The sequence below is a fragment of the Corvus moneduloides genome, chromosome 28 (genome assembly GCF_009650955.1).
Source record: "Corvus moneduloides isolate bCorMon1 chromosome 28, bCorMon1.pri, whole genome shotgun sequence".
In the NCBI taxonomy this organism is placed as follows: Eukaryota; Metazoa; Chordata; class Aves; order Passeriformes; family Corvidae; genus Corvus; species Corvus moneduloides.
The window spans coordinates 278,046-292,061 of NC_045503.1; the positions used below are offsets into that span (position 1 = coordinate 278,046).

At 43.9% G+C, this 14,016-nt stretch overlaps 1 protein-coding gene across 1 annotated transcript in view; it reads left to right on the top strand.

Moving 5' to 3' along the window:
- LMNB2 (lamin B2) overlaps nt 1-14,016 on the top strand; it is a 37,157-nt gene that overhangs the window by 8,327 nt on the left and 14,814 nt on the right. The window contains exons 2-4 of the mRNA XM_032092956.1: nt 494-630; nt 11,446-11,602; nt 12,301-12,426. Of these exons, the coding sequence (XP_031948847.1) occupies nt 494-630; nt 11,446-11,602; nt 12,301-12,426 (420 nt within the window). The remainder of the gene's footprint in view (nt 1-493; nt 631-11,445; nt 11,603-12,300; nt 12,427-14,016) is intronic.

A 14,016-nucleotide genomic window follows, 5' to 3' on the forward strand; every position in this document is an offset into this window, starting at 1 on the left:
GAGAAGTCTGTAGTTCTTTATCCTCTGAGGTAGAGAACAAGAGTGGAAGCTCATTTCTGAACAGTTCACATTTCTGTAGTTCATCTGGTTTCAGATTCTCCGTAGCTTTGTAGTGCAAGAGCAGCAGAGTCAAAATGGGCCCTTGGCCTCATAGTCCACAAATTGTCCTCAAGTGTTTAAAACAATCTCTCAAAGCAGCAGTATTGGGAATAAGGGCAAATAATTGAAGCCGAGATTGTAGGGTGCACTGATCTAGTTCAGTTTATCTCTTGGGAAGGCTTGCACATTTCAAACATAGCATGTTTTGTTGCAATCGTAATAAAAACTAAATCTTTGGGACTGCTCGTTAATTGAAAATGTTCAATATAGATTGTTCTTAAACGGCAGAAATCATATCGTACACCATTTTTCAAAGAAACTTATGGGTAACCTGGTCCTATGTTTCAGTTCTTTGATAGTCGTTGGGATGTTCTCATTTTTTTTTTCCCCTTAGGTGAGCGGAATCAAGAGTCTCTATGAGTCTGAACTGGCTGATGCTCGAAGAGTTCTGGATGAAACTGCCAAAGAGAGGGCTAGATTACAAATTGAAATAGGAAAACTGAGAGCAGAACTTGAGGAGTTCAATAAAAGGTGAGGAGAGTATTCCTTTTTTTTTTAATATATATTTGCTGTGGAAATTATACAAATGATGCTTCTTAAAATGCCTTTTGGAAGCAGATCAGTGAGAAGATACTGGCTTGTCACAGGGAAAATCCTTCAGCTTGTTGGTAGAGCTGGTCAGAGCACGTAATTCCAGCAGAATATACACAAGTGTATTTGTAGATGTAAGATGAATATCATGTGATTTGAGGCTCAAACAAATGGCTGTGCCTGCTTTGTCCTGTTGTACCTCCCCTTACGTGGACACGCGTGTGTGCAGCTGCTTGGTAAACTGGATTGAGAAAATGATCTTGATTAAAATTGATCCATCCAAGGAGGGTTAATTCATCATTTTTGTAGCCTGGTTCACTGTACGACTGATGGGAGAAATGGAAGAAAAGGGAAAGGGTAGCCATGAGCAGTTTGGGAATATGGAAGCAGTGTTGCCTTGAAAATACATCATGCTACAATGCAAATGTGCTGGGAAAAGACCTCGTACTGATTAAATTTTTAAAAACTGCTGTTCAGTTTGCTTCACAGAGAACTAGCATAATGAACCAGTTCCTGAAGCCAAGTAGTAGCCATTATTTCAATTCCCATGGGAATTTTTGTAATCAAATACTGTTTAGCAGTAGAAACTTCATTTTAAAATTAATATATGTGGTGGCAAAAAAATCAATTTTTGCTTCTAATTTAATTTTGGTACCTATTTTAATAGATAAGATTTGGGAATTACAGATTTTTCCTGAGCGGGTCATTATGTACATCACCTTTTTATCAATGTTGTCAGCCATAAAATAGGTTTTAATCTGTTGGTGCCACTACAGGCCTACTGTAAGTGTCTCATCTCTCTTCGTTTGCAACTAAGTGGTTATAAAAGGACTTAAGTGTTTCCCTCCCTTGTCTTTTTTTTTCCTGACTAGGTAGTTGATTTATGATAAAGTACTTCATGTTTTCTCTGTAAACTTTGCTATATCACTGGATACTCATTTTCTATGCTGGGCCCTCTTTTAAAGTCAGCTATCGGAGATATTTTTGGACTTTGCCCTAAAACAACTGTCCAAATATGAAATAGCAGTAGTGTAGGCATCTGCATTTGTGTGAGTCGGTGTAAAGCCTATTGAAGCACAGCCAATACCATAGGCCTGCATGTGGTCAGACGACCTGTGCACTGGTGTTCGTGGACTCGGTTAGCTCAGCTTTTGTCAACCATGAAAAACCCCTCTGGTAACTAGGTCAGCCATAAAACCCCTGAAGTGCAGTGAGGTGAATCCCACCCAGCCCTACTGGGATGTTCCTGTTGGGACTGTTTTTCCCCTTCAAAGCCTCAGGCCAGCAGTCTTGGCATTTATTTTGGATAGTATATTTTGCATGGCAGTTGGCATCACGTGGCCTTTAGGGTTGTTTCTCTTGTCTCAGGATAGCAAGTGCTCTTCTTGCTTGGCTTTTAAAGCAAACTCCAGAAGAGAACAACAGTAGTAACTGGGAATTTGGTTCACCTCTTGTGTTCTGCAAGATATTTCTCTGTTTTGATTAAGGTATCCTTGTAAGAAGTATCTTCACTTGGTAGGTAATGAGAATCCAGTTGATTCCTGTTCTTTAGACTTTTGATAGCCGTAAGAGATTTTACAAATACCTTTGTTGTAGAAAGTTGTGCATGTAAAGTGATGGTGTTTTCCCTTGGATCACCTCCCTCATTCCTTTGTTTGGACAACTGAGTTGCCCCTTACCAGTCACTTCAATGACCAATTCTACCAAATTGACTTTTTGTTTGTCTTCTGCGATAGATGAGGAAAAAATACCTGGTTTTCTGGGTTTCTCTCTGTTTTTACAGTTCATAGCAGTAGAGTTGAATTCTTCTTCAGCTTCAGAGTTTCTTCTACCAAATTCCTTCCAGTCCATTGAGATGTTTGTGTTGTACTTGGAGTGTTCTCAGGGTGTCTGGCTTGTCATGTGGCCACATTTTAAGTATGACTTTGCAAATGCAACTTTTAATTTTTTGTCTGATTTGCTGTGTTCACTTGACATCTAGCTCATTACTGAAGCTTCCCTGTCTATGCTTATGGTCAGATGTTGCTTCTCTCAGGCCAAACTTGCTTTGAGAACTGTGTGTAGTGGAAGAGTAGGTTATTGCATAATTTTATATTCACTACTATTACTTCTGTCTCTCTTTCAAGCTCATTACAGAGGAGAGATTTAAGGATGCCACCACAGTCTGGCCAGAAGGGATCCTAAACACTGTCATTCCGTTGTTTGCTTGGAATAGGTTGGGTTGCTGGGACAGGAGATAATAGACTTCCCTCAAGACATAGGATCCAAACACAGTCAAGCTACTGCTTTAAAAGAAGATTCCACCTTTCTTTTTTTCTCCCAAAACCTGGGTTTGTGAGCATGGAAAGCCTTGAAGGCACTGAAGATACTCCAGGGAGGCCACGGGGTGTGGTTGGAGGTGGTGAGATCAGGCCTAGTTTGTGTCCGAAGGAGCTTGAGGCTTACCCTGCTTTTAGTTCCTTCTTGGGGCTGTCTACTTGCACAATTTCAACTTGTGGAGCAGCTGACCAAGCTGCATCCAAGAGCCTTGGATGGAACACAAGGATTTGTAGCAGCGTCTGTGGTCTAGGAAAGAACAAGGTTTTTCTGTCAGTGTAATGGACTTCAGAGCAAGCACTTCTGCTTATGTCTTTCTGTATCTTGTTCAAATACTGACAGATGACACTACCTCAGGGTTCCACGTGAGTGCAGATTCAGCTCCCAGGGTTTGGATTCTGGGGCACATATTTTGTTTAGTTTAGATTTTTTTTCTCTTACTGTGTTACTGATGTTGTAACATTTTTGGAGGATTTTTAGTGTTTGGGATAATTGAATATAATTTTGCTTAGTAAGTCAACAAGAAGCATCCCAAGGCTTTTTCTAGAGTAGTTTGTAGACCAAAGGTCTACTTAGCCTGTTAATTGATCTCTGTTGAAAACCATTCATCTAGAGAAGAAAAGAGTGTAACATGCATAGCAGCAGTTCTCTGGAATACTCTTCCAGTCTTCAGCAATTCCTTTCAGCTAAGGGACTTCCTGATGTCCAGCTGGATTCTGTATAATGGCCATCATAGGTTTATATTTCAAAGTGTGACCAGTATCCTGAGACCAGCTGTTTGTGGAGTTCTTAGACATAGCAAGGGGATTCTGAGCTTACCTACATATTGTAGGTATTGTAGGTATATGTGTTGTATAAACCTGTTGTTCAATCCGCCTGCCCAGTTTCATTGGTTCATTTATCCCTTTATTTTTGTATTTTCGTTCATATCTCCTAGGATTTTTCTCTTTAATGATCTCTTTTTTTCAAGTGGAAACATTTTACTGCTTCTATTCCTGAAGCTGCTCTGTGCTTTCAATCAACATTTTATCCCCTCTGTAATTTTTCCTGTTTTAGTGTATCCTCTTGGGAAGGAAGGCTCGCAGAATTGGAACTTCAGCCGGTATTCAAGATGCTGTTGTACAGTAACAGTGTTCAATGTCTTGTTCTCTATTTTATTTATGAATAATTTCTTAAACATGGTTGTATTTTGAGTGCTTCTGAGCTGCTGATGTGTGAAGAAGGGTAAGCTCCAAACAGTATTTTACATCAGAGTCAGAGATGTCTCCCAAGGCCCTAGTGAGTGGCAGGGATGCTACAGAACTCAAAAGTGTTTTGTGGTAACCAGATTTGCTGTGGCCTTTTTGGGCAGAGGTGAAGTAAGGCTCTCTCAGAGCCCTTTTGTGCAGGGTTCCTACCCCTGCTTATGTTCCTTGCCTTCCTTTACAAAAGGCAAATTGAATCTGAATTTTTGAATTCTTTTTTATTTATGCATATGCCCACTACTTTTCTTCATTGATGCCTTTGTCTAATTTTACCTGTGCAATTATCAGAGAAGGATGTTGTGGGGGGACTTTATCAAAGGCCTTACAGAAGTCCAGACAGACAATATTCATAGCCCTTCCATGATGAAGTGACTCCATCAGTGGACAAGGGAAGGCCGCTAGGTTGATTAAACAGAACTTGGAGAAGCTGTACCGGATGTCTTGAATCACTTCCTTGTGCTCCATGTGCCTTAGCAGAGCTTCTAGGAGGATCTGCTCCATGATGTTCCCACGTACAGAGGTGTGGCTGACAGGTCAGTAACTCCTAGAGTCCTCCTTCTCACCCTTTTGAAAACTGGGTACAATGCTTCCCTTTTTTCTGTTACCTGGGCCTTCATCTGACTGCCATGACATTTCAAATGTCATGGAGAGTGGCTTGGCAGCTACATCAGCCAATTCTTCAGGACTCTGGGGTGCATCTTGTCAGGTCCCATAGACTTGGGTATATTCAGGTTTCTCAGGTGGTCACAAACCTGACCTTCTCTTACAGGGTGAGCTATTTTGCCTTCCCAGTTCCTGTTTTGTGGTCCATCTACTCAAGAGGTTGCCATTGAAGGGTGAGGCAAAATAGTTGTTAAGTACATCAACCTTCTTCTCGTCTGTTATTACTTTGCCAGTCTTGTTCATCAAAGAAGTACACCTGCTTTGACCTTCCTTTTCTGACTAACATACCTGTGGAAGCTCTTGTTATTCTTGGTGTCCCTTGCCAAGTTCAGCTGCACCCTGGCCTTACTGACCCTATCCCTACACAACCAGGTAGCATCTCCATACTCTTGCCAGGATACACTGCCTCTGCATTATCCTCTTGCTTTTTAGTTTGACCTGCTGGTCTCAACTCATCCATACTGGTCTCTTGCCTTCCAGTCCTGAGGATCACGAGCTCTTGTGCTCTAGAAAATTTCCTAAAAGATCTTCTTCCTTGTCCCTGAGGGCAGTTCCCCAGGGGGTGCTATTGACTAACTCCTTGAACAGTAGGCAGTTTGCTTTCCTAAAATTCATTCTTCATTGCTCTTCATTTGACCCATGTCTCTCAGGACTTCAAACTCCTGGACTGCATGATCACTGCAGCCCAGGCTGCCTCCTGTCCTGACATCACCGATTGGCTCACTTGTATTGGTGACCGTCAGGTCCAGTATCTCATCCCATCTGGTAGAGCTGTTTATTACCTGGCTTGACAAGCTATCCTCAGTGCTTTCCAACAGCCTCCTGGTCACCTGCTACTTTTCCAGCAGATGCTGGGATGGTTGAGGTCCCATAGCAGGATGAGTCTACAAGTGCAATGCCTCCTGTGGCTGGAGCAAAAAGGCTCCACTTGATCAGTCAGCCAGGAGTAGAACTACAAGGGTTCCCATTGTTGCCTTGGTCTCTGATTCTTACCCACAGGCTTTCAAAATGCTCATGGTTGTTCTTCAGAGACAGCCCTCCACATTCAATCCACTTCTTGGAGAGGGCAACCCCTCCACCCCTCCTTCCTCACCTGTCCCTTCTCAACAGCCTGTAGCTGTTGATAATTGAAGTCCAGTCATGCGATTCATCCCAGCAAGTTTCAGTGGCAGCTAGGTCGCAGCTTTCCAGCAGCACAGTGGCTTCCAGCTCCTCCTGTTTGTTGCCCACCCTGCATTCATTGGTGTAGACATACAGCTGGGCTGTCGGCTGTGTCATCTTCTTAGATGAATGCCCGTTAATTTCTTGGAGGTGTTTCACGTGTGTTTCCCTATTGGCTCCTATTATCTCAGGAGCCACCAGCTCATAATCTCCGTAAGATTTCCAGAGTACCCACTGGAAACTGGACGTGAGTCTGAGGGGTGAGGGGGGCAAGGGGCAGGAAGCACTTCCTTCTAATGAGAAAGAACAGCCAACCAAAACGTGTGTGGTGCAGTTGATGCACCGGAGGGAAGGGATGCCACCTAGAGAGATCAGGACAGGCTGGAGAAGTGGGCCTGTGTGAACCTTAGGAAGTTCAACAAGGCCAAGTGTAAGGTCCTGCGTATGTGTTGGGTCATTCCCATCACAGACACAGAATGGATGGGTGGGAATGGATCAAGAGCAGCCCTGAGGAGAACCAGTCGATGGATCAAAAACTGAATTTGAGCTAACAGTGTGCACTTACAGCCCTGAAAGCTGATCGTATCCTACGCTGGATCAAAAGAAGTGTGGCCAGTGGGTCAAGGGAAGTGATTTGCCCCCTCAAGCCCACTTGGTGTACTGTGTTCTGTTCTGGGGACCCAACATCAGAAGAATGTGGACTGCTGGAGTGAGTCCAGAGGAGGCCACTGTCTTGGTTTGAAAGACAGGTGTCTGCCAAGGAAGACAAAAGTTTCCCTTGAAATGAAAAAGAAAATGCAACCCCCTTCCCTCCGAATTATTATAATTTTGAAATTAAGGGGCTTTCAGGCAAAGATATGAGGAACAGGAATAACAGTTCTTTACTATCATATATCTCTATGTGTATAACCAGTCAAACAAACAGCAATAACTCTGGCAGTAACAGCAAACAATCACAAACCCAGTCCCAGCCTTCTCGGCTGTCAGGCCCTTTCCCCTCGGGTGCAGTTCCGCTCGCAGCCGGCAGGGGCGCTGGCGGCTCCCGGTGAGCAGGGCAGGTGCGATGGTTCCCCCGCGGCTGCAGGGGGCGCTCCGGAGCGAGCTCGGGGAGCCCGCGGCACCGGTGCCCCGGGATCCCGGGAAGGGATGGAACAAAGGCTTCACAAACCCTGGGCAGCCGATCCCGGTGTCCGGCCGGACCCTCGGGAACAGCAGGCTGGAACGGCAGGGACGAGCACAAATCCCGGGTGGCAGACGAGATGTATCCAAACTGCGGTGGGAACCCCCCGGAGGTCTGGGCAGGCAGGGTGAGCAGGGCTACAACGCAGCGAAGGCTCGAAACAACGGCAGGGGCAGGGCGGCCACGGCCCAGCTCCCAGCGGGGCAGGGAAGGTGGGCTTGGGATCGCGGGGTTTCTCCGGTAGAAGGAAGGAAGGCAGGCAGCCGAAAAAGCAGAAGTCTTCAGTGCTGACGAGTTCCTTCAAGCCTCTCTCTCCATCCAAACGCCAGGAACTAACAGCCCACAAACCCAGGTGAAAAAGAGTAGCCCGATGGACCCCTCCCCCTGTGGACAGGTCTTTTGTTTTTCTTCAGCACCCAGTAATTTGTCCCCCTGGCAACATGTATGGGGAAAATTCTTTAACAGAAAAAGAAAACAGAAGGGAAACTCCTAAAACCCCAGCAGCCATGTGTTCTGATGTTCTGAGGGCTGAAACCCCTCTGCTCTGAAACCAGGCTGGGAGAGCTGGGGTGTTTACCTGGAGAAGAGAAGGCTCCAGGGAGAGCTCTGAGCCCCTTCCAGGGCCTAAAGGGGCTCCAAGAGACAGAATGGGACTTTATACAAGGCGGATAGTGGTAGGACAAGGGTGACATAGGGCAGCATTGGATGGGATATTGGAAAGAAATTCTTCTGTGTGAGGGTGGTGAGGCACTGAATCATCGAATCATGGAATATCTGGAGCTGGAATGGACCCACAGAGACCATCAAGTCAACTCCTGGCCATGCACAGACACCCCAAAATTCCACCCTATGCCTGAGAGTCTTGTCCAAATTCTCCTGGAGTTCTGGCAGCTTTGGGGCCGTGACCATTCCCTGAGGAGCCTGTTCAGTGCCCCACCACCCTCTGGGGGAAGAACATAACATCCAACCACTGGTTGCCCTGAGAGAAACTGTGGCTGCCCCATCTGTGTGGAAGTGTTCAAAGCCAGGCTGGATGGGGCTTGGAGCTAACCTGGTCTAACGGAAGGTGTCACTGCCCATGGGAGGGGTGAAACAAGATGAGATTTAAGGTCCCTTCCAACCCAACCTGTTCTGTGATTCTGTGTATTTTATAACATATGCAATACATACATATATATGCTATTTGTACCTTGAATGCAACTCGTGAATGTAGAAGTTTTTCCTTCGAACCAAGTTTGTAACTAGGTTCATAAAGCAGTTGGGTAGTTTCACTTAATAAAAAGTTAAATATCTTTAGGATGTTTGAACACCATTTCTATTATGTAAGGAACAGCTTAACTTTTAAAGATGTTTGTATCAGGAGTAGGGACATATTTTTAAATCTAGAATTAAAATATTGTTGTAAAAATAGCCATTCTCATATTATTCTGTAGCAGGTATGGTTCTGTCCTATATGCTGTGTAACGGCTTCCAGTGTTTGTGTTTTCATCTTCAGCTGTTTGACAAAACTTTTGACTGCTGGAGGGAGGGGGTAAGTGGAGGAGGTATGGATGATGAGGTGCACAACACTTCTGCTTGGGTAGAACGCCATCCTCCCACAAGACTGTTGAACCAGATCTGGTGAAGTGAATAAGCTCCGTTCATTGATAGCAGAGGTAACTCTGATGGCATGGTTAAGGAAGGTCTCCTGTCCTGGTGTTCATGAAGTGTCTGTTCGTATCTTCACCGGCATCACTTTTCCCCAGGTCAAGCCAGGTCTGAAGGTCAGTATCTGTCAGGTGTCATCATTCTGCTTGTTGTAGCAGACTTCTGCTGGAGCTGCACGTTCCCAGCTCTGAGAGGGGTGAATGTCATGCTGTGACTTCCTCTGCCTGCTACCTACCCCCTGTGTAGGGACAGGACAGCAGGGTGTGGCTTCAGACTGAAAGAGAGTATGTTTAGATTCGATGTTAGGAACAAATTCTTCCCTGTGAAGGTGGTAAAGGCCTGGCACGGGTTGCCTAGAGCAGTTGTGGCTGCCCCATCCCTAGAAGTGTTCAAGGCCAGGTTGGACAGGGCTTGGAGCATGATGGGGGTGGAATGAGATGGGCTTTAAGGGCCCTTCCAACCCAAACAATCCTGTGATTCTGTGGTCACTGAAACATTTCCCTTGAGCAAACTTGGCACTTTCTGGAAACAAAGAACTCTCAAGAGTTACCTTAATGTGGTGTTCCTTGAAGCATTGACACACTCACCAGATGCGTTGACTGCTTCTGGGAACTTTTTAACATCTCAGAGACCCCCAAAAGCAGTTTTACCTTTGTAAAACCTCTGTCACATTTTTGCATGAAAGCAATAAGCCAGGCTGAAATTATAAGTGAAAATAAAAATGTGAATGAAAGTGGCTTGCAATGTTGTTAGTGTCCTTGAGGGGGGCCAAAGTTACTTATCACTGTCAAGAATTCTCTATGGCTCTTTGTCAAGCTGTACATCAAACACTTCTGTTCATTCCCATCCCTGGAAGCACTCGCTTGCTGCCTGGCTTCTGCAGGTGGGAGGAAGTAGGAGGCTGTGTGAGCACATACTGCTGTTCATGCTCAGAGTGAAGTGGCATTTGCCCTTTGGGTCCTGCACAGGCGGAAGGCTCCCAGGTCTGATTGGTTGTGACACGGGCACAGTGGCTTGTTTTACATTGCAACATGTGTAATACAGTGCTTGTGACCTTCTGATGGCTGCTAAATAAATGTCTTTTAAGTAGAAGCCATGTTTTGTCTATATGCCTCCAGCAAGCTGCTGAGTTTGAAGACACTGCACATATGTTGCAGAACAGAATTCACAGTGACAGATTGGACCGATAAGAAAAATTGTTTACAGTTAAATGAAAACAAATTCCAAGATCTTCACTATGAAATGCAGAGAGAAAACACAGGCTGCATGCATCACAAAATAAAGGTGTTAACTTAGAAAAAGGTGCACATCACGCTGAACCATGTAAAGAAATTTTGTATGTAGAGCACACCAATACCCCATAATGGAGGATTTTTGTAAAATAATTCTAGCCAATTCAGGCAAATTAGAAATTCAAGAAGACTGTACAAGTGATGAGGAGTTTGGGAACCAAGCCTCAGCATTTGGGCTGGTCACTAAGGTTTGTATAATCTAGAGCAGTAGTTTTCAGCTTTTTTTTCTTCTCTTTGCAAACGTAATGGTTTTCTTTCATGTTTGGAGTTGCAGGTTGAATACAGAGCCTATATGTAGTAGGAATTCTCTTCAAAGTTATTTCTGTGGGCCCTTAAAAGCAGCTTACGTACCACAGTGCAAACTACAGATCTATAGATTAGAAATTTGAGGAAAGGAAAGGAGAAAAATTAGGTCTGAGATGTCTTAAGAGAAAAAAATAAAAAAATTGTTCCCTGCACCTCGTGTGGTGTGAGACTAGAACAGCGAGCTTAAGCAGCAACACGGAAGGATTACAGCACATAACAAAACAGTTTTTTAATAACATAATGATACATGCTGAGAAAAGCTGCAGAAAGTCACTATGTTAGTTGAAAAGACTGATGAATACTTGGTGGGCAGGAGGAAGATTATCTTGATGATATCTGCAAGTTAGATATAACAGCTCAAATAATGATATTTAAAGCACTTGGACATGCTTTGACTGTAATGAATGCTGCTGAAGAAATACTGGTTTATTCCTGAAAGGTGAACACATTTCCGTAGTGGATTGTTTTATTTTACTACTTTGTGTGGGAATATATAATGAGGAATAGGCTTGACCACATCAGATATAAAACCCTGGGGATGTTCAGGCCTCTTTGGCCATTGCATGTACTTTGCTTCATGAGCTGTACTCCAAAGTAAAGGATAGCAGCTGTGTAGCTGCCAGATGCAAAAGTACTGTTTGCACCTTGTGTGTATTACCATCTCTTGGCTGCCGGAGTTGCCACTTGTTTTTCCCTTGTCTGTCCATGACATGTTTTTTACCATGCCATGCATTTACAGAACGTGGTACTGGCTGCACATGGTACTGTTTTGGGGGTGTTCCAGGTCAATGATCAGCAGCATTTGCAGGTTACTGCAGGAGCCATGTAGTGGTGAGCTGGGCTTGATAAAAGGTGTGTGATAACAAAATACCTGTGGCTGTAACCAGGACATGCTCAGGATGGCTGTGCACCCACATATAAGTATAATGTACTTTTGTTTTTCCAGCTACAAGAAGAAAGATGCAGATTTGTCTGTGGCTCAGGGTCGCATCAAGGATCTGGAAGTTCTCTTCCACAGAAGTGAAGCAGAACTCAATACTGTCCTGAATGAGAAACGCAGTCTGGAAGCAGAGGTGGCTGATCTGCGTGCCCAGCTTGCTAAGGTATGGTAGGGAGTGCTCTCTTGCTTCAGCACAAGACAGGTTGTGTAGTGTAAATTCCCTTTTTTCTTTGCAGTTAGTTTATAGTCTGAATATCAATGATCCACCTTGCTTACTGCTGAACCTTTGCCTGGCCCCTCTTGGATACAAAACTACATTGTAAAAAATCTATGTAAAACAACCAAATCAACACATTATTTTAGACATTTTGCTCATCAGAAGCTTTTATTAAAAAATTTCTGGTGTTTCTATACTCATGGGATGTTGGGTTATCAAATGTTGTCCTTTGTAAGGTCCTGCATAATTTTACACTTGTGCTGGAGTACCCAGTGGGACCATGCTAGCAAGAAAAAGAAAGTGCAACATATTGTGCTTGAGGAATTAATAACCCTTGGCTCCTGTATCAAAATGTATTGAACTAATCCTACATTTTAAGTAGCTGGTATGCAAACATATATGCTTGGTTTAAATATCACATACACACACACACACACTTACTCTTTTTTTTTTTTGGTGGGGCTTTTGTTTATTGTGTTTCTTTCTGGTGGTGGTGGTGTGGGTTGGTTTTCTTTAAATCAGTGGCTTGACATTAGATTTGTTACTGTGGATAACTGGTCCAAAGACATCAAATGAAGACCATAAAAGGTTTATGGATGGAAGATAGGAATCCAGACAAAATTATCTTTAAAATTCTTTACTAGGCTGAAGATGGTCATGCTGTGGCAAAGAAGCAGTTGGAGAAGGAGACACTCATGCGTGTGGACCTGGAAAATCGGTGCCAGAGCTTGCAAGAGGATCTGGATTTCAGGAAGAATGTATTTGAGGAGGTATTATCAACATAGTAATCTTGCCACTGTCCAAAGTTAATGTAGTGTTTAATCAAACTGACTATGAGCAACTAGTAACTAGTCCAGGTAGAGAAAATCAGTATTATCCTTCCTATAAATGGGTTGAGTAATAAAATAGTTAAAGGTTTTACACCTTTTTAGATGGTAAATCAGTGGTGGAGTCAGTATGAGAGCCAAGTGACAAGAGTATTGTTCCATGGGCAGGTGAACTCATGGAGCCAGCTAACTGCTGTGGGAAGGGGTTGTTGTTCTCTCTCTCTGGACCTGCTTGCATGGCCCTGCTCTTTACTTGCACCAGCTTTGGTTGCTGGACCTGATTATAACCTGTTTTTGTTGACAAGAGCAGTATGCAACTGCCTTGCTTATTGCAGAGATAGTTTTCTGCCTGTTAAGTGAATGGTTCTAGTGAAGACCAAAATTTTTGTAATAGTGGGAATTGGGAAAGGGAAGCCTGACCTTCTCTCTGTACCACATGCAAAGTGTTATGTCTGTTTATTCCATCTTTGGTGGTTCAGCAAGCTCATTCAATGAGTGGCTGCTGAGCAGTCTCCACATGCTTCTGCCATTCTCTCACCTTCTCTAGGTGTGATGCTTGGCTCACCATGCACCAAACCATTTCAACCAGATTAACTAGGAAGATACTTAAGTTTTTTTGGTTGAGTTTTTAACCACTTAGTGGCTGAGTTATGTTTTACCACAGAATCCAAAGGAGTGCTCAGACTGGTTTAAGGGATGGGACAGGGCTGTGTGGCTAAGGACAGGGGACAGGGGCTGGAGCAAGGCAAAGAAACCAAAGATCACCCTGAGATGTACTGACCATTGTCTCACTTCCATGCCCCTGGAGTGGTTGAATTGGTACACTGACTGCAGTGACAGACCCTTGATTGGTTGTAGGACCTTAAAATAACTTTTTTTCTTGGGGAGAATGTGTCACTATTGACTGAAGGTGAAGCTAAATGAAACAGCAGAAGCTATTGCTAAAGCTTGCTGTGCCCAAGGGTGAGTGTTCTTTAGCCATCCCTGAAGCTCTTTGTTTCTTGTATGCACCAATTCAACACGCGAAGCAATAAAGAAATTGATTTGCTTTACAGGAAATTGATTTTCCTTTACATTAGTGAATTGGTTTGGTTCACTGAAGGGTCCAAGTCTCCATTAGAATTAAAACATTGTGATTGGGAGTGTGGCAAGTGAGGCCTGCTTATTCTAGTGGTGTTGAGCTGCTGGATCAGCTCAGCCCTTCACCTGATCCTTTGTAGTCCCCCACGACATTCCTTCAGCTTCTGAGCTGTCATTGCCTACAGTTACTGAGAGACTGCTGCTTGCTAGTTTTCTTGGTGTAAAAATTAACCACAGAGGGAAAGCTTCTTCCATATCATTTCAGAGCACATTGCTGCCAGTAAAAGGACATGTTTCTTGGGATCTATCTTTAGATGTAGAGCATTTCTGCAAAACAGCTAGTAAAGTTGCTTTGAATTTGTGTTAGCCTGTTATGACTCCAGTTTGGCAAAATTGAGCCTTGCTTCACTTGCTGTTGTTCTTCATGGCCCTGCTGCTAACTTCAGGCCTCCT